This window comes from Oncorhynchus masou, chromosome 20 (assembly GCF_036934945.1).
Source record: "Oncorhynchus masou masou isolate Uvic2021 chromosome 20, UVic_Omas_1.1, whole genome shotgun sequence".
In the NCBI taxonomy this organism is placed as follows: Eukaryota; Metazoa; Chordata; class Actinopteri; order Salmoniformes; family Salmonidae; genus Oncorhynchus; species Oncorhynchus masou.
This window is the reverse complement of record NC_088231.1, coordinates 32,374,106-32,394,301: the sequence shown is the minus strand read 5'-3', so window position 1 is coordinate 32,394,301 and position 20,196 is coordinate 32,374,106. Positions and strand designations below refer to the sequence as shown.

At 48.6% G+C, this 20,196-nt stretch overlaps 1 protein-coding gene across 1 annotated transcript in view; it reads right to left on the bottom strand.

Annotated features, from left to right (window-relative positions):
• Window positions 1-1,585: 1,585 nt before the first annotated feature.
• LOC135507267 (2-hydroxyacylsphingosine 1-beta-galactosyltransferase-like) overlaps window positions 1,586-20,196 on the bottom strand; it is a 147,062-nt gene continuing 128,451 nt past the window's right edge. The window contains exons 5-7 of the mRNA XM_064926868.1: window positions 13,082-13,158; window positions 6,039-6,258; window positions 1,586-5,560 (exon numbers count right to left, since the gene is read on the bottom strand). Of these exons, the coding sequence (XP_064782940.1) occupies window positions 5,170-5,560; window positions 6,039-6,258; window positions 13,082-13,158 (688 nt within the window). The 3' untranslated portion in view covers window positions 1,586-5,169. The remainder of the gene's footprint in view (window positions 5,561-6,038; window positions 6,259-13,081; window positions 13,159-20,196) is intronic.

Sequence of the window (20,196 nt, the reverse complement as noted above, 5' to 3'; positions counted from 1 at the left end):
AGAGTCTGTAGTAATATAAGCCAGTCTCGGACCCACCCAGAGTCTGTAGTGATATCAGCCAGTCTAGGACCCACCCAGAGTCTGTAGTGATATCAGCCAGTCTAGGACCCACCCAGAGTCTGTAGTGATATCAGCCAGTCTAGGACCCACCCAGAGTCTGTAGTATATCAGCCAGTCTAGGTGGTGTTAACCCTTACCCACCCAGAGTCTGTAGTGATATCAGCCAGTCTAGGACCCACCCAGAGTCTGTAGTGATATCAGCCAGTCTAGGACCCACCCAGAGTCTGTAGTGATATCAGCCAGTCTAGGACCCACACAGAGTCTGTCGTGATATCAGCTAGTCTAGGACCCAAGCAGAGTATGTAGTGATATCAGCCAGTCTCGGACCCACCCAGAGTCTGTAGTGATATCAGCCAGTCTAGGTGGTGTTAACCCTTACCCACACAGAGTCTGTAGTGATATCAGTCATTCTAGGACCCAAGCAGAGTATGTAGTGATATCAGCCAGTCTCGGACCCACCCAGAGTCTGTAGTGATATCAGCCAGTCTTGGACCCACCCAGAATCTGTAGTGATATCAGCCAGTCTAGGACCCACCCAGAGTCTGTAGTGATATCAGCCAATCTAGGTGGTGTTAACCCTTACCCACACAGAGTCTGTAGTGATATCAGTCATTCTAGGACCCAAGCAGAGTATGTAGTGATATCAGCCAGTCTCAGACCCACCCAGAGTCTGTAGTGATATCAGCCAGTCTTGGACCCACCCAGAGTCTGTAGTGATATCAGCCAGTCTAGGACCCACCCAGAGTCTGTAGTGATATCAGCCAGTCTAGGACCCATGCAGAGTATGTAGTGATATCAGCCAGTCTAGGACCCACCCAGAGTCTGTAGTGATATCAGTCAGTCTAGGACCCACTCAGAGTATGTAGTGATATCAGCCAGTCTAGGACCCACCCAGAGTCTGTAGTGATATCAGTCAGTCTAGGACCCACCCAGAGTCTGTAATGATATCAGCCAGTCTAGGACCCACCCAGAGTCTGTAGTGATATCAGCCAGTCTAGGACCCACCCAGAGTCTGTAGTGATATCAGCCAGTCTAGGACCCACCCAAAGTCTGTAGTGATATCAGTCAGTCTAGGACCCACCCAGAGTCTGTAGTGATATCAGCCAGTCTAGGTGGTGTTAACCCTTACCCACCCAGAGTCTGTAGTGATATCAGTCAGTCTAGGACCCACCCAGAGTCTGTAGTGATATCAGCCAGTCTAGGACCCACCCAGAGTCTGTAGTGATATCAGCTAGTCTAGGACCCACCCAGAGTCTGTAGTGATATCAGCTAGTCTAGGACCCACCCAGAGTCTGTAGTGATATCAGCCAGACTAGGACCCACCCAGAGTCTGTAGTGATATCAGCCAGTCTAGGACCCACCCAGAGTCTGTAGTGATATCAGCCAGACTAGGACCCACCCAGAGTCTGTAGTGATATCAACCAGACTAGGACCCACCCAGAGTCTGTAGTGATATCAGCCAGTCTAGGTGTGTCTGTGAGGCTCTTTCAGTTCCTTACTCAGCAACCACACACAACTATTCAAATGCTGCAAACAAATGTTTATTTAGCTGTTGTTTGTTTACATGTTTATATTTACAACATGGTTTCACACCCTGACAGACAAGTTAATTTAAAATCAGTGTCAAAAATAAATGTAAAGATTTAAATATTCTAATATTAAAACACATTATACCAGGTCAGGTGGACTCTAGTGAAGTCATTACTGAACCTTTAGCTACAACCTGACAGAGAGAGAAAGGGAGACAGACAGACAGACAGACAGTCAGACAGACAGACAGACAGACAGACAGACAGACAGACAGACAGACAGACAGAGAGAGGTAGGAGAGAGAGACAGAGAGAGACAGAGAGAGAGAGACAGAGATAGACAGATACAGAGAGAGAGAGACAGAGAAAGAGAGAGAGAAAGAGAGAGAGAGAGGAAGGAGAGAGAGACAGAGAGAGGGAGAGAGAGAGAGAGAGACAGAGAGAGAGACAGAGAGAGAGACAGAGGAAGGAGAGAGAGACAGGAAGGAGAGAGAGACAGAGAAAGGAGAGAGAGACAGAGAGAGAGAGAGAGACCGAGAGAGAGAGAGAGAGAGAGAGAGAGAGAGAGAGAGAGAGAGAGAGAGAGAGAGAGAGAGACAGAGAGAGAGACAGAGGAAGGAGAGAGAGACAGAGAGAGAGAGAGAGAGAGAGACAGAGAAAGAGAGACAGAGACAGAGGAGACAGAGGAAGGAGAGAGAGACAGAGGAAGGATAGAGAGACAGAGGAAGGAGATAGACAGACATCATTAATAATGAAATCATTACAAAAAGTAAAGAGATGAATTCACAAAAACATTTTTTTCCCTTGTCTCCATTCTCTAGTCATGGTCTGTGACCTGGCTGCCTGCCCCTGGCTCTACTGCTGCTGATGATGAAGATGATGAAGATGATGAAGATGTTTCAAGTATGCCAGTCTTATTCCAAGGCGAGGCAGACACACACAGCGCTCATAGAGAGGGGACGACCACTGTCAAAGACCTCTAGGGTCGCATCCTAAATGAAAACCTTATTCCCTATATAGTGTACTACGTTTGACTACAGCCCTATAGGGAATAGGGTGCCATTTGGGACAAAATACCCTAGAGTTTCTTCTGGAAACTTTTAATTTTCTAAAGGACATCAATGTCCTGGTTGGTTATTGTCCCGCCTCTTCCTCTCCTCTGATTGGTTAGAGAACTGTCAGTCAAGTTGGTTTATTAATACAGCTCTAGAACCGAATTATCCAGTGTGATCCGGTACGATCCAGTGTGATCCGGTACGATCCAGTGTGATCCGGTATGATCTGGTGTGATCCGGTTTGATCCGGTATGATCTGGTGTGATCCAGTATGATCCAGTACGATCCAGTGTGATCCAGTGTGATCCGGTTTGATCCGGTATGATCTGGTGTGATCCGGTTTGATCCGGTATGATCCAGTACAATCTAGTTTGATCCAGTGTGATCTGTTTTGTCGGTGTGTGACCTGGTGTGAACCAACAACTTGGGAAACAGTCTCCAACAGGTCGTCAAACCCTCAGAATACAGTCGTCAAAATAGATGCTGGTTACTATGACAACAACCGAACAGGTTGCTATGCTCTGATTCAACCAATCACCTACTGTTCATTATAACAAGTTATTAAAATATAATGGCCCCTATCTCTAATGGCTCCTATTTCCTATGTTAAAATATTAGGGGCATTCTAAAAGGAATGAGGGTTTGGGGCCATTAGGGACAGTATAGAGGGAATGAGGGTTTGGGGCTATTAGGGACAGTATAGAGGGAATGAGGGGAGGAATAGGGGGCCATTAGGGACAGTATAGAGGGAATGAGGGTTTGGGGATATTAGGGACAGTATAGAGGGAATGAGGGGAGGAATAGGGGGCCATTAGGGACAGTATAGAGGGAATGAGGGTTTGGGGCCATTAGGGACAGTATAGAGGGAATGAGGGTTTGGGGCCATTAGGGACAGTATAGAGGGAATGAGGGTTTGGGGCCATTAGGGACAGTATAGAGGGAATGAGGGTTTGGGGCCATTAGGGACAGTATAGAGGGAATGAGGGTTTGGGGCCATTAGGGACAGTATAGAGGGAATGAGGGTTTGGGGCCATTAGGGACAGTATAGAGGGAATGAGGGTTTGGGGCCATTAGGGACAGTATAGAGGGAATGAGGGTTTGGGGCCATTAGGGACAGTATAGAGGGAATGAGGGTTTGGGGCCATTAGGGACAGTATAGAGGGAATGAGGGGAGGAATAGGGGGCCATTAGGGACAGTGTAGAAGGAATGAGGGTTTGGGGCCATTAGGGACAGTGTAGAGGGAATGAGGGTTTGTGGACATTAGGGACAGTATAGAGGGAATGAGGGAAGCAGACAGACAGAGAGACAGATATTATATCTAATTATACTGTATATCTTACCAACATAACATCTGGTATCGTTCAAACCCTGTTAGGATGTACTGTACACTGCAGTTTAACTGATTGATGAGTGAAATAAAATAAATAAAATATAATCTGATTAAAGAATGGCTTAGCGTGTTGTTGTTATACATAATAAATACATGTTTAACCACAGTCGCTTGGTGAGCAGCGATTCTCCTTCAAAAACTCCTTCAAAAACACATAGTTTAACATAGTTGGTGTTGTTCAGAGACCCTCTTCTTCATCCTTCCATTCCAGAGATGAGACGAGAGAGGAGAGGAGGAGAGGAGGGAGGGGGGGAGAGAGGGGAGGAGAGGAAGAAGGGGAGACAGAGAGGAAGAAAGAGAGGAGGGAGAGAGGGGAGGAGAGGAGAGAGGGGGAGAGAGAGTGGAGGAGAGGAGAGAGAGAGAGGGGGAGAGAGAGAAGAGGAGAGGAGAGAGGGGGAGAGAGAGAGAGAGAGAGAGGAGAGGAGAGAGAGACAGAGAGAAAGAGAGGAGGAGAGCAGAGAGGGGAGGAGAGGAAGGAGGGGAGACAGAGAGGAAAAAAGAGAGGAGGAGAGGAGAGAGAGGGAGAGAGAGAGAGAGATAGAGAAAAAGAGAGGAGAGGAGAGAGGGGGAGAGAGAGAGGAGAGGAGAGAGGAGAGGAGAGAGGGGAGGAGAGGAGAGAGGGGGAGAGAGGGGAGGAGAGGAAGGAGGGGAGACAGAGAGGAAGAAAGAGAGGAGGGAGAGAGGGGAGAGGGGAGAGAGAGAGAGAGGAGAGGAGAGAGAGAGAGGGGGAGAGGAGAGAGGGGAGAGAGAGAGAGAGGAGAGAGGGGAGAGAAAGAGAGAGGAGAGGAGAGAGAGAGAGGGGAGGAGAGGAGAGAGGGGGAGAGAGAGAGAGAGAGAGGAGGAGAGGAGAGAGAGAGAGAGGAAGAAAGAGAGGAGGGGGAGAGGGAGGGGACTTTTGGACATTCCAGCTCCTTGGTGATTGTTGTTGTTGTTTTGTAAGCATTGGTTGTAAACCCTCCTCCCTCCCCACGAAACGAACCACACACAAACACACACACACGCACACATCTCATCCCTGTCTTTCTGCAGTCTCCCAGAACGAGGAGTGTTCTGTTCTCCCTTAAACCCTAAATCTCTACAGTAGAATCAGCTTCCTCTCTGACCTCTGACCCCAGAACAGAGTCTCCGCCCCCTTTACTTCTGCTTCTTGTCGTTCTTCACCGGCGCTCCGTTACGTTTGTGCTTCCCATTAGCGACCGCTCCGTTGCTATGGCAATGTCCGTTTGCCTTGTCGTTGCCGTCACCGTGGGTCACCTCTCCCCCCCGCTCCTGAACCTTAACCTTTGACCTTAGTAGCGCTGCTATCCGGTAAAACAGGTAGCCAATCAGGGCCAGCCCCGCCCCTACGACCAGCACAACGTCCAATAGGAAGTACTGGTAGGTGGGGACAGTGTAGACAGAGGATCGTAAGTGGTTGGCGCCATGGTGACGGAGGATGTAGTTTATCCAATAGACAGCTCTTGTCACCGGGTGACCTGGTTGGTCCTTATGGATGGAAGAGAGCACCTGGGCACGCTGACGATACCTAGAACACACACACACACACACACACACACACACACACACACACACACACACACACACACACACACACACACACACACACACACATACACACACACACAGTTAAAAACAGAGGGTGTGTGTGTTGATGTAAATTGCATTCAGTGCAGTGAGTGTGTTGCAGTACCACACTGACACACCAGACGACAGTAGTGAGTCAGAACTGAGCTGAGTGTGGTGCAGTAGTGAGCCAGAACTGAACTGAGTGTCTCAGTACCACACTGAGACACCAGATGGCAGTAGTGACCACACTTAGACACCAGATAGCAGTAGTGACACCAGAACTGAACTGAGTGTGGTGCAGTACCACACTGAGACACCAGATGTCAGTAGTGAGCCAGAACTGAACTGAGTGTGATGCAGTACCACACTGAGACACCAGATGGCAGTAGTGAGCTTCTACAGTGTGTGTGTGTGTGTGTGTGTGTGTGTTCATGTACTTGTTATTGTTGATAACAGTGGCCAGTGCCTGGTACAGCTCCTCCTCTGTCATACTCTTCCAGTGAACCATGATGCCCATCCCCTTAGCCTCCACCCGGGTCATAGTGTCGTAGTGGTCCCCAAACAGAGGTAGGCCCACGACAGGCACACCGTGGTACATCGCTTCATAGATACTGTTCAGACCACCGTGGGACAGGAACGCTACTGTTCTGGCATGGCCTGGAGAGACATGAAGGACAGAGTAGAGACAAGGATGAGAGAAAGGGAGGAGAGAGAGGGAGGGGAGAGAGAGAGAGAGAAAGAGAGAGAGAGAGAGAGGGAGGAGAAAGAGAGAAGGATGAGAGAGGGGGAGAGAGAAGAGACAAGGATGAGAGAAAGGGAGGAGAGAGAGGGAGGGAGAGAGAGAGAGAGAAAGAGAGAAGGATGGGAGAGAGGGAGGAGAAAGAGAGAAGGATGAGAGAGAAGGATGAGAGAGAGCGAGAGAGAAAGGGAGGAGAGAGAAGAGACAAGGATGAGAGAGAGAGAGACAAGGATGAGAGAGGGGGAGAGAGAGGGAGGGGAGAGAGAGAGAGAGAGAAAGAGAGAAGGATGAGAGAGAGGGAGGAGAAAGAGAGAAGGATGAGAGAGAAGGATGAGAGAGAGCGAGAGAGAGAGAAAGGGAGGAGAGAGAAGAGACAAGGATGAGAGAGAGAGAGACAAGGATGAGAGAGGGGGGAGAGAGAAGAGACAAGGATGAGAGGGAGAGAGGGAGGAGAGAGAGAGAGAGGGAGGAGAGAGAGAGAGGAGAGAGAGAGAGAGAGAGAAGGATGAGAGAGAGGGAGAGAGAAAGGGAGGAGAGAGAAGAGACAAGGATGAGAGAGAGAGAGACAAGGATGAGAGAGAGAGAGAGACAAGGATGAGAGAGGGGGGAGAGAGAAGAGACAAGGATGAGAGAGAGATAGGGAGAGAGAGAGAGAGAGAGGAGAGACAAGGATGAGAGAGAGGGAGGAGAAAGAGAGAGGAGAGAGAAGGATGAGAGAGAGGGAGAGAGAGAGGGAGAGAGAAAGGGAGGAGAGAGAAGAGACAAGGATGAGAGAGAGAGAGACAAGGATGAGAGAGAGAGAAACAAGGATGAGAGAGGGGGAGAGAGAAGAGACAAGGATGAGAGAGAGAGGAGAGATAAGAGACAAGGATGACAGAGAGAGAGAGAGAGAGAGACGAGGATGAGAGAGAGAGAGGAGAGAGAGGGAGGAGAGAGAAAGATACAGGAAGGAGAGAGAAGAGACAAGAATGAAAGAGAGAGAGAGAGCGAGAGGATGAGAGAGAGAGAGAGAGAGAGAGAGAGAGAGAGAGAGAGAGAGAGAGAGAAAGAGAGAAAGAGAGAGAGGTAGGAGAGAGGGAGGAGAGAAAGAGACAAGGATGAGAGAGAGGGAGTAGAGAGATATAGAGAGGAGAGAGGGAGAACGGAGAGAGGGAGAAGAGAGGAGAGACTAGGGAGAAAGGAGAGAGGGAGGAGAGAGAGGAAAGAGAGAGACAAGGATGAGAGAGACAGAGTAGAGAGATGTGGAGAGGGAGAAAGGAGAGAGGACAGATGGAGGAGAGAGGGAGGAGGGGTTAGGGTGTGTGTTGTTGGTCGGGAACTAAACATGCCTGTGTTGCAGACTATTGTTCCAGCTAGAGGGAGAAAAGTGTTCTCCTAAAGGACCTTGGTCCTAACAGTGTTGTCCTATAGGACCCTGGTCCTAACAGTGTTGTCCTATAGGACCCTGGTCCTAACAGTGCTGTCCTAGAGGGCCCTGGTCCTAATGGTGTTGTCCTAAAGGACCCTGGTCCTAACAGTGTTGCCCTATAGGACCCTGGTCCTAACAGTGTTGTCCTAAAGGACCCTGGTCCTAACAGTGTTGTCCTATAGGACCCTGGTCCTAACAGTGTTGTCCTATAGGACCCTGGTCCTAACAGTGCTGTCCTAGAGGGCCCTGGTCCTAACAGTGTTGTACTACAGGACCCTGGTCCTAACAGTGTTGTCCTATAGGACCCTGGTCCTAACAGTGTTGTCTTATAGGACCCTGGTCCTAACAGTGTTGCCCTATAGGACCCTGGTACTAACAGTGTTATCCTAGAGGACTCTGGTCCTAACAGTGTTGTCCTATAGGACCCTGGTACTAACAGTGTTGTCCTATAGGACCCTGGTACTAACAGTGTTGTCTTATAGGACCCTGGTCCTAACAGTGTTGTCTTATTGGACCCTGGTCCTAACAGTGTTGTCCTATAGGACCCTGGTCCTAACAGTGTTGTCTTATTGGACCCTGGTCCTAACAGTGTTGTCCTATAGGACCCTGGTCCTAACAGTGTTGTCCTATAGGACCCTGGTCCTACCAGTGTTGTCTTATAGGGCCCTGGTCCTAATGGTGTTGTCCTAAAGGACCCTGGTCCTAACAGTGTTGTCCTATAGGACCCTGGTCCTAACAGTGTTGTGATATGGACCCTGGCCCTAATGGTGTTGTCCTATAGGACCCTGGTCCTAACAGTGTTGTCTTATAGGGCCCTGGACCTAACAGTGTTGTCCTATAGGACCCTGGTCCTAACAGTGTTGTGATATGGACCCTGGTCCTAATGGTGTTGTCCTATAGGACCCTGGTCCTAACAGTGTTGTCTTATAGGGCCCTGGACCTAACAGTGTTGTCCTATAGGACCCTGGTCCTAACAGTGTTGTCCTATAGGACCCTGGTCCTAACAGTGCTGTCCTATAGGACCCTGGTGCTGACAGTGTTGTCCTAAAGGACCCTGGTCCTAACAGTGTTGTCTTATTGGACCCTGGTCCTAACAGTGTTGTCCTATAGGACCCTGGTCCTAACAGTGTTGTCTTATTGGACCCTGGTCCTAACAGTGTTGTCTTATTGGACCCTGGTCCTAACAGTGTTGTCCTAGAGGACCCTGGTCCTAACAGTATTGTGATATGGACCCTGGTCCTAACAGTGTTGTCCTAGAGGGCCCTGGTCCTAACAGTGTTGTCCTAGAGGGCCCTGGTCCTAACAGTGTTGTCTTATAGGGCCCTGGTCCTAACAGTGTTGTCCTATAGGACCCTGGTCCTAACAGTGTTGTCCTAGAGGGCCCTGGTCCTAACAGTGTTGTCCTATAGGACCCTGGTCCTGACAGTGTTGTCCTAGAGGACCCTGGTCCTAACAGTGTTGTCCTAGAGGACCCTGGTCCTAACAGTGTTGTCCTATAGGACCCTGGTCCTAACAGTGTTGTCCTATAGGACCCTGGTCCTAACAGTGTTGTCCTAGAGGGCCCTGGTCCTAACAGTGTTGTCCTATAGGACCCTGGTCCTGACAGTGTTGTCCTAGAGGACCCTGGTCCTAACAGTGTTGTCCTATAGGACCCTGGTCCTAACAGTGTTGTCCTATAGGACCCTGGTCCTAACAGTGTTGTCCTATAGGACCCTGGTCCTAACAGTGTTGTCTTATTGGACCCTGGTCCTAACAGTGTTGTCTTATTGGACCCTGGTCCTAACAGTGTTGTCTTATTGGACCCTGGTCCTAACAGTGTTGTCTTATTGGACCCTGGTCCTAACAGTGTTGTCCTATAGGACCCTGGTCCTAACAGTGTTGTCCTATAGGGCCCTGGTCCTAACAGTGTTGTCCTAGAGGACCCTGGTCCTAACAGTGTTGTCCTATAGGACCCTGGTCCTAACAGTGTTGTCCTATAGGGCCCTGGTCCTAACAGTGTTGTCCTATAGGACCCTGGTCCTAACAGTGTTGTGATATGGACCCTGGTCCTAACAGTGTTGTCCTATAGGACCCTGGTCCTAACAGTGTTGTCCTATAGGGCCCTGGTCCTAACAGTGTTGTCCTATAGGACCCTGGTCCTAACAGTGTTGTGATATGGACCCTGGTCCTAACAGTGTTGTGATATGGACCCTGGTCCTAACAGTGTTGTCTTATTGGACCCTGGTCCTAACAGTGTTGTCCTATAGGACCCTGGTCCTAACAGTGTTGTCCTATAGGGCCCTGGTCCTAACAGTGTTGTCCTATAGGACACTGGTCCTAACAGTGTTGTGATATGGACCCTGGTCCTAACAGTGTTGTGATATGGACCCTGGTCCTAACAGTGTTGTCTTATTGGACCCTGGTCCTAACAGTGTTGTCCTAGAGGACCCTGGTCCTAACAGTGTTGTCCTATTGGACCCTGGTCCTAACAGTGTTGTCTTATTGGACCCTGGTCCTAACAGTGTTGTCCTATTGGACCCTGGTCCTAACAGTGTTGTCCTAAAGGACCCTGGTCCTAACAGTGTTGTCTTATTGGACCCTGGTCCTAACAGTGTTGTCCTAAAGGACCCTGGTCCTAACAGTGTTGTCTTATTGGACCCTGGTCCTAACAGTGTTGTCCTATAGGACCCTGGTCCTAACAGTGTTGTCTTATTGGACCCTGGTCCTAACAGTGTTGTCCTATAGGACCCTGGTCCTAACAGTGTTGTGATATGGACCCTGGTCCTAACAGTGTTGTCCTAGAGGACCCTGGTCCTAACAGTGTTGTCCTAGAGGACCCTGGTCCTAACAGTGTTGTCTTATTGGACCCTGGTCCTAACAGTGTTGTCCTATAGGACCCTGGTCCTAACAGTGTTGTGATATGGACCCTGGTCCTAACAGTGTTGTCCTATAGGACCCTGGTCCTAACAGTGTTGTCCTAGAGGACCCTGGTCCTAACAGTGTTGTCTTATTGGACCCTGGTCCTAACAGTGTTGTCTTATTGGACCCTGGTCCTAACAGTGTTGTCCTATAGGACCCTGGTCCTAACAGTGTTGTCCTAGAGGACCCTGGTCCTAACAGTGTTGTCTTATTGGACCCTGGTCCTAACAGTGTTGTCTTATTGGACCCTGGTCCTACCAGTGTTGTCTTATTGGACCCTGGTCCTAACAGTGTTGTCTTATTGGACCCTGGTCCTAACAGTGTTGTCTTATTGGACCCTGGTCCTAACAGTGTTGTCCTAGAGGACCCTGGTCCTACCAGTGTTGTCCTATTGGACCCTGGTCCTAACAGTGTTGTCCTATAGGACCCTGGTCCTAACAGTGTTGTCTTATTGGACCCTGGTCCTAACAGTGTTGTCTTATTGGACCCTGGTCCTAACAGTGTTGTCCTATTGGACCCTGGTCCTAACAGTGTTGTCCTAAAGGACCCTGGTCCTAACAGTGTTGTCTTATTGGACCCTGGTCCTAACAGTGTTGTCCTAAAGGACCCTGGTCCTAACAGTGTTGTCTTATTGGACCCTGGTCCTAACAGTGTTGTCCTATAGGACCCTGGTCCTAACAGTGTTGTCTTATTGGACCCTGGTCCTAACAGTGTTGTCCTATAGGACCCTGGTCCTAACAGTGTTGTGATATGGACCCTGGTCCTAACAGTGTTGTCCTAGAGGACCCTGGTCCTAACAGTGTTGTCCTAGAGGACCCTGGTCCTAACAGTGTTGTCTTATTGGACCCTGGTCCTAACAGTGTTGTCCTATAGGACCCTGGTCCTAACAGTGTTGTGATATGGACCCTGGTCCTAACAGTGTTGTCCTATAGGACCCTGGTCCTAACAGTGTTGTCCTAGAGGACCCTGGTCCTAACAGTGTTGTCTTATTGGACCCTGGTCCTAACAGTGTTGTCTTATTGGACCCTGGTCCTAACAGTGTTGTCCTATAGGACCCTGGTCCTAACAGTGTTGTCCTAGAGGACCCTGGTCCTAACAGTGTTGTCTTATTGGACCCTGGTCCTAACAGTGTTGTCTTATTGGACCCTGGTCCTACCAGTGTTGTCTTATTGGACCCTGGTCCTAACAGTGTTGTCTTATTGGACCCTGGTCCTAACAGTGTTGTCTTATTGGACCCTGGTCCTAACAGTGTTGTCCTAGAGGACCCTGGTCCTACCAGTGTTGTCCTATTGGACCCTGGTCCTAACAGTGTTGTCCTATAGGACCCTGGTCCTAACAGTGTTGTCTTATTGGACCCTGGTCCTAACAGTGTTGTCTTATTGGACCCTGGTCCTAACAGTGTTGTCTTATTGGACCCTGGTCCTACCAGTGTTGTCTTATTGGACCCTGGTCCTAACAGTGTTGTCTTATTGGACCCTGGTCCTAACAGTGTTGTCTTATTGGACCCTGGTCCTAACAGTGTTGTCCTAGAGGACCCTGGTCCTACCAGTGTTGTCCTATTGGACCCTGGTCCTAACAGTGTTGTCCTATAGGACCCTGGTCCTAACAGTGTTGTCCTATAGGACCCTGGTCCTAACAGTGTTGTCCTATTGGACCCTGGTCCTAACAGTGTTGTCCTAGAGGACCCTGGTCTATAGTACCGTGTGGTAATAAGGTGTGACTGAGAGGAGCTACTTAGCAGCTATACCACACAGCCCTCAGAGATACAGGTCAGCAACACACCCAGAGAGAAAGAGTGTGTGTGTGTGTGTGAGAGTGCGGGTGTGTGTGAATCATTGACTGTTAATGATATAATGAGTTATGTATTTCACAGCTCAAGGTCATTCTCCTCTCCTCTCCTCTCCTCCTCACCCTCCTCTCCTCTCCTCCTCACCCTCCTCTCCTCTCCTCCTCACCCTCCTCTCCTCACCGCCTCTCCTCTCCTCTCCTCCTCTCCTCTCCTCTCCTCCTCACCCTCCTCTCCTCTCCTCCTCACCCTTCTCTCCTCTCCTCTCCTCTCCTCTCCCCTCCTCACCCTCCTCTACTCTCCCCTCCTCACCCTCCTCTCCTCTCCTCTCCTCACCCTCCTCTACTCTCCTCACCCTCCTCTCCTCTCCTCATCACCCCTCCTCTCCTCACCCCTCCTTACCCCTCCTCTCCCCTCCTCACCTCACCCCTCCTCACCCCTCCTCACCCCTCCTCTACTCTCCTCACCCTCCTCATCACCCCCTCCTCTCCTCACCCCTCCTCACCCCTCCTCTCCCATCCTCACCTCACCCCTTCTCACCCCTCCTCACCATTCCTCTCCTCTCCTCACCCCTCCTCTCCCCAACAGACAGAGAGGGAGAAGGGAGGGAAGGAAGACAGAGTACATGAAGTAGAGAAGTGGTTCTTACCCAACAGGTCGTTTTGAGGCATCCAATCCACCAACTTGGTATTGTTGCCTAGGTTACTGGGCGGAACCCCCGAGAACCTACAGTCAGACAGGGGAAGACAGAAAGGCAGGTAAGACAGAGAGGTAGATGGTTAGAGTGATGCCATGCGGTCTGATCTCTTACCCTACTGCTGGTTTCACTGTTCTACCTGATAACACAACTGGTGTCCCAGGTCTAAACCAGGCCCTGATTAGAGTGGAATCACACTCCTGGTGTCCCAGGTCTAAACCAGGCCCTGATTAGAGGGGAATCACCCTCCTGGTGTCCCAGGTCTAAACCAGGCCCTGATTAGAGGGGAATCACCCTCCTGGTGTCCCAGGTCTATATCAGGCCCTGATTAGAGGGGAATCACCCACCTGGTGTCCCAGGTCTATATCAGGCCCTGATTAGAGGGGAATCGCCCACCTGGTGTCCCAGGTCTAAACCAGGCCCTGATTAGAGGGGAAGAATGACTGGTGTTCCAGGTCTAAATCAGGCCCTGATTAGAGGGGAATCACCCACCTGGTGTCCCAGGTCTATATCAGGCCCTGATTAGAGGGGAATCACCCACCTGGTGTCCCAGGTCTATATCAGGCCCTGATTAGAGGGGAATCACACACCTGGTGTCCCAGGTCTATATCAGGCCCTGATTAGAGGGGAATCACCCACCTGGTGTCCCAGGTCTATATCAGGCCCTGATTAGAGGGGAATCGCCCACCTGGTGTCCCAGGTCTAAACCAGGCCCTGATTAGAGGGGAAGAATGACTGGTGTTCCAGGTCTAAATCAGGCCCTGATTAGAGGGGAATCACCCACCTGGTGTCCCAGGTCTAAACCAGGCCCTGATTAGAGGGAAGAATAACTGCTGACCAAGGTCTAAATCAGGCCCTGATTAGAGGGGAATCACCCTCCTGGTGTCCCAGGTCTAAATCAGGCCCTGATTAGAGGAGAATCACCCTCCTGGTGTTCCAGGTCTAAATCAGGCCCTGATTAGAGGGGAATCACCCTCCTGGTGTTCCAGGTCTAAATCAGGCCCTGATTAGCGGTGGACAATGACTGGTGACCCAGGTCTAACTCAGGCCCTGATTAGATGGGAAGAATGACTGGTGTCCCAGGTCTAAATCAGGCCCTGATTAGAGGGGAAGAATGAACATACAGTAGTGGAACTTCCAGGTCCAGATTTGAATTGAATTGGGGTGTAATACAGAGAAGTACAATCAAGAACCCTTTCCACATTCTAGAATTGAATGGCAGTTGGAAAGAACAGACTCTAGCACCCAGCGGTGTTCTAGAACCCAGTGTGTGGGTGAAGCTGCAAAGGTATCTGAACGAAATGACTACCGCCCCGTAGCACTCACTTCTGTCATCATGAAGTGCTTTGAGAGACTCGTCAAGGATCATATCACCTCCACTTTACCTGACACCCTTGACCCACTTCAGTTTGCTTACCGCCCCAATAGGTCCACAGACGATGCAATCGCAACCACACTGCCCTAACCCATCTGGACAAGAGGAATACCTATGTAATAATGCTGTTCATTGACTATAGCTTAGCATTCAACACCTTAGTGCCCTCCCTCATTAAGCTGGAGGCCCTGGGTCTCAACCCCGCCATGTGCATCTGGGTTCTGGACTTTCTGATTGGCCGCCCCCCAGGTGGTGAGGGTAGGTAACAAAATCTCCACCCCACCGATCCTCAACACTAGGGCCCCACAAGGGTGCATTCTCAGACCCCTCCTGTACTCCCTGTTAACCATGACTGCGTGACCATGCACGCCTCCAACTCAATCATCAAGTTTGCAGACGACACTACAGTGGTAGGCTTGATCACCAACAACGACGAGACGGCCTACAGGGAGGAGGTGAGGGCCCTCGGAGTGTGGTGTCAGGAAATCAACCTCTCACTCAACGTCAACAAAACAAAGGAGATGATCGTGGACTTCAGGGAACAGCAGAGGGAGCACCCCCCTATCCACATCGATGGGACAGCAGTGGAGAAGGTGGTAAGTTTTAAGATCCTCGGGGTACACTTCACAGACAAACTGAAATGGTCCACCCACACAGACAGGGTGGTGAAGAAGGCGCAACAGCCTCAGGAGGCTGAAGAAAATTTGGCTTGTCACCTAAAACCCTCACAAACTTTTACAGATGCACAATTGACAGCATTCTGTCGGGCTGTATCACCGCCTGGTATGGAAACTGCACCGTCCACAACCACAGGGCTCTCCAGAGGGTGGTGCGGTCTGCACAACGCATCACCAGGGGCAAACTACCTGCCCTCCAGGACACCTACACCACCCGATGTAACAGTAAGGCCAGTCAAGGACATCAAAACCGAGCCACTGCTTGTTCACCCCGCTATCATCAAGGGACATCACGCTGGGACCGAGAGACTGAGAGCCTGTTAAACAGCCATCACTAACGCTGGCTGCTGCCAACATACTGACTCAATCTCTCTGTTAAACAACCACCACTGACACATGCCAACATACTGACTCAATCTCTCTGTTAAACAACCACCACTGACACAGAGAGGCTGCTGCCAACATACTGACTCAATCTCTCTGTTAAACAACCACCACTGACACAGAGAGGCTGCTGCCAACATACTGCAATCTCTCTGTTAAACAACCACCACTGACACGCTGTTAAACAACCACCACTGACACAGAGTGGCTGCTGCCAACACACTGGTTAAACAACCACCACTGACACAGAGAGGCTGCTACCAACATACTGACTCAATCTCTCTGTTAAACAACCACCACTGACACTGCTGCCAACATACTTCAATCTCTCTGTTAAACAACCACCAAACATACTGACTCAATCTCTGTTAAACAACCACCACTGACACACTCAACTGTTAAACAACATACTGACTCAATCTCTCTGTTAAACAACCACCACTGTGGCTGACTCAATCTCTCTGTTAAACAACCACCACTGACACAGAGAGGCTGCTACCAACATACTGACTCAATCTCTCTGTTAAACAACCACCACTGACACAGAGACTGCCAACATACTGACTCAATCTCTCTGTTAAACAACCACCACTGACACAGAGAGGCTGCTGCCAACATACTGACTCAATCTCTCTGTTAAACAACCACCACTAAGAGAGGCTGCTGCCAACATACTGACTCAACTGTTAAACAACCACCACTGACACAGAGAGGCTGCTCAATCCAACATACTGACTCAATCTCTCTGTTAAACAACCACCACTGACACAGAGAGCCAACATACTGACTCAATCTCTCTGTTAAACAACCACCACTGACACAGAGAGGCTGCTACCAACATACTGACTCAATCTCTCTGTTAAACAACCACCACTGACACAGAGAGCCAACATACTGACTCAATCTCTCTGTTAAACAACCACCACTGACACAGAGAGGCTGCTACCAACATACTGACTCAATCTCTCTGTTAAACAACCACCACTGACACAGAGAGGCTGCTACCAACATACTGACTCAATCTCTCTGTTAAACAACCACCACTGACACAGCTACCAACATACTGACTCAATCTCTCTGTTAAACAACCACCACTGCTAGGCTGCTACCAACATACTGACTCAATCTCTCTGTTAAACAACCACCACTGACACAGAGAGGCTGCTGCCAACATACTGACTCAATCTCTCTGTTAAACAACCACCACTGACACAGAGAGGCTGCTGCCAACATACTGACTCAATCTCTCTGTTAAACAACCACCACTGACACAGAGAGGCTGCTGCCAACATACTGACTCAATCTCTCTGTTAAACAACCACCACTGATACAGAGAGGCTGCTACCAACACATACTGACTTGAAATCATTGGCCACCTTAATAAATGGAACATTAGTCACTTTAATAATGTTTACATATCTTGTATTACTCATCATATGTATATACTGTATTTTATACCATCTACTGCATCTTGCCTATGCTGCTCGGCCATCTTTCATCATATTCATTCCTTTACACTTGTGTGTATAAAGTAGTTGTTGTGAAATTGATAGATTACTTGTTAGATATTACTGCACTGTCGGGAACTAGAAGCACAAACATTTCACTTCACTCGCAATAACATCTGCTAACCATGTGACCAATAACATCTGCTAACCATGTGACCAATAACATTTGCTAACCATGTGACCAATAACATCTGCTAACCATGTGACCAATAACATTTGCTAACCATGTGACCAATAACATCTGCTAACCATGTGACCATTAACATATGCTAACCATGTGACCAATAACATCTGCAAACCATGTGACCAATAACATCTGCTAACCATGTGACCAATAACATCTGCTAACCATGTGACCATTAACATCTGCTAACCATGTGACCAATAACATCTGCTAACCATGTGACCAATAACATCAGCTAACCATGTGACCAATAACATCTGCTAACCATGTGACCAATAACATCTGCTAACCATGTGACCGTTAACATCTGCTAACCATGTGACCAATAACATCTGCAAACCATGTGACCATTAACATCTGCTAACCATGTATACGTGACCAATAACATCTGCTAACCATGTGACCAATAACATCAGCTAACCATGTGACCAATAACATCTGCTAACCATGTGACCAATAACATCTGCTAACCATGTGACCGTTAACATCTGCTAACCATGTGACCAATAACATCTGCAAACCATGTGACCAATAACATCTGCTAACCATGTGACCAATAACATCTGCTAACCATGTATACGTGACCAATAACATCTGCTAACCATGTGACCAATAACATCTGCTAACCATGTGGCCAATAACATCTGCTAACCATGTGACCAATAACATCTGCTAACCATGTGACCAATAACATATGCTAACCATGTGACCAATAACATCTGCTAACCATGTGACCATTAACATCTGCTAACCATGTGACCATTAACATCTGCTAACCATGTGACCATTAACATCTGCTAACCATGTGACCAATAACATCTGCTAACCATGTGACCAATAACATCAGCTAACCATGTGACCAATAACATCTGCTAACCATGTGACCAATAACATCTGCTTACCATGTGACCAATAACATCTGCTAACCATGTGACCAATAACATCTGCTAACCATGTGACCAATAACATCTGCTAACCGTGTGACCAATAACATCTGCTAACCATGTGACCATTAACATCTGCTAACCATGTGACCAATAACATCTGCTAACCCTAGGGGGTAATAGTATCTGATTCTAGATCTGTAGCTAGGGGGTAATAGTATCTGATTCTAGATCTGTAGCTAGGGGGTAATAGTATCTGATCCTAGATCTGTAGCTAGGGGGTAATAGTATCTGATCCTAGATCTGTAGCTAGGGGGTAATAGTATCTGATCCTAGATCTGTAGCTAGGGGGTAATAGTATCTGATCCTAGATCTGTAGCTAGGGGGTAATAGTATCTGATCCTAGATCTGTACCTAGGGGGTAATAGTATCTGATCCTAGATCTGTAGCTAGGGGGTAATAGTATCTGATCCTAGATCTGTAGCTAGGGGGTAATAGTATCTGATCCTAGATCTGTAGCTAGGGGGTAATAGTATCTGATCCTAGATCTGTAGCTAGGGGGTAATAGTATCTGATCCTAGATCTGTAGCTAGGGGGTAATAGTATCTGATCCTAGATCTGTAGCTAGGGGGTAATAGTATCTGATCCTAGATCTGTAGCTAGGGGTAATAGTATCTGATCCTAGATCTGTAGCTAGGGGGTAATAGTATCTGATCCTAGATCTGTAGCTAGGGGGTAATAGTATCTGATTCTAGATCTGTAGCTAGGGGGTAATAGTATCTGATCCTAGATCTGTAGCTAGGGGGTAATAGTATCTGATCCTAGATCTGTAGCTAGGGGGTAATAGTATCTGATCCTAGATCTGTAGCTAGGGGGTAATAGTATCTGATCCTAGATCTGTAGCTAGGGGGTAATAGTATCTGATCCTAGATCTGTAGCTAGGGGTAATAGTATCTGATCCTAGATCTGTAGCTAGGGGGTAATAGTATCTGATCCTAGATCTGTAGCTAGGGGGTAATAGTATCTGATCCTAGATCCTAGATCTCCTAGATCTGTAGCTAGGGGGTAATAGTATCTGATTCTAGATCTGTAGCTAGGGGGTAATAGTATCTGATCCTAGATCTGTAGCTAGGGGTAATAGTATCTGATCCTAGATCTGTAGCTAGGGGTAATAGTATCTGATCCTAGATCTGTAGCTAGGGGGTAATAGTATCTGATTCTAGATCTGTAGCTAGGGGGTAATAGTATCTGATCCTAGATCTGTAGCTAGGGGGTAATAGTATCTGATCCTAGATCTGTAGCTAGGGGTAATAGTATCTGATCCTAGATCTGTAGCTAGGGGGTAATAGTATCTGATCCTAGATCTGTAGCTAGGGGGTAATAGTATCTGATCCTAGATCTGTAGCTAGGGGGTAATAGTATCTGATTCTAGATCTGTAGCTAGGGGGTAATAGTATCTGATTCTAGATCTGTAGCTAGGGGGTAATAGTATCTGATCCTAGATCTGTAGCTAGGGGGTAATAGTATCTGATTCTAGATCTGTAGCTAGGGGGTAATAGTATCTGATTCTAGATCTGTAGCTAGGGGGTAATAGTATCTGATTCTAGATCTGTAGCTAGGGCGTAATAGTATCTGAAAGTACTTCCTGGAGAGGGTAAGAGTCTTTGCTACATGACTAAATGGTGTCAGTGTTTCTGACCTAAGAGCTGAGAGATACTCTGAGAAACTCCTCTGTCACTGCAGACACACTGGGACATTTGCATGCATTCATTATCTCCCTCTCTCTCCCTCTTCCTCCTCCTCCCCCTCCTCTCCCTCCCCCTCCCTCTCCCACACTCCTTCTTCCCCCCTCAGCCCACAACAAACCCACAATTCACCAGGCAACCAATCAATGATACAATTCATGTTCCTCCCTCCCTCTCTCTCTCTCTCTCTCTCTCTCTGTCTCTCTCCCTCCCTCCCTCCCTCCCTCCCTCCCTCCCTCCCTCCCTCCCTCCCTCCCTCCCTCCCTCCCTCCTCTCTCTCTCTCTCTCTCAGTTTCTCTCTCTGTCTCCC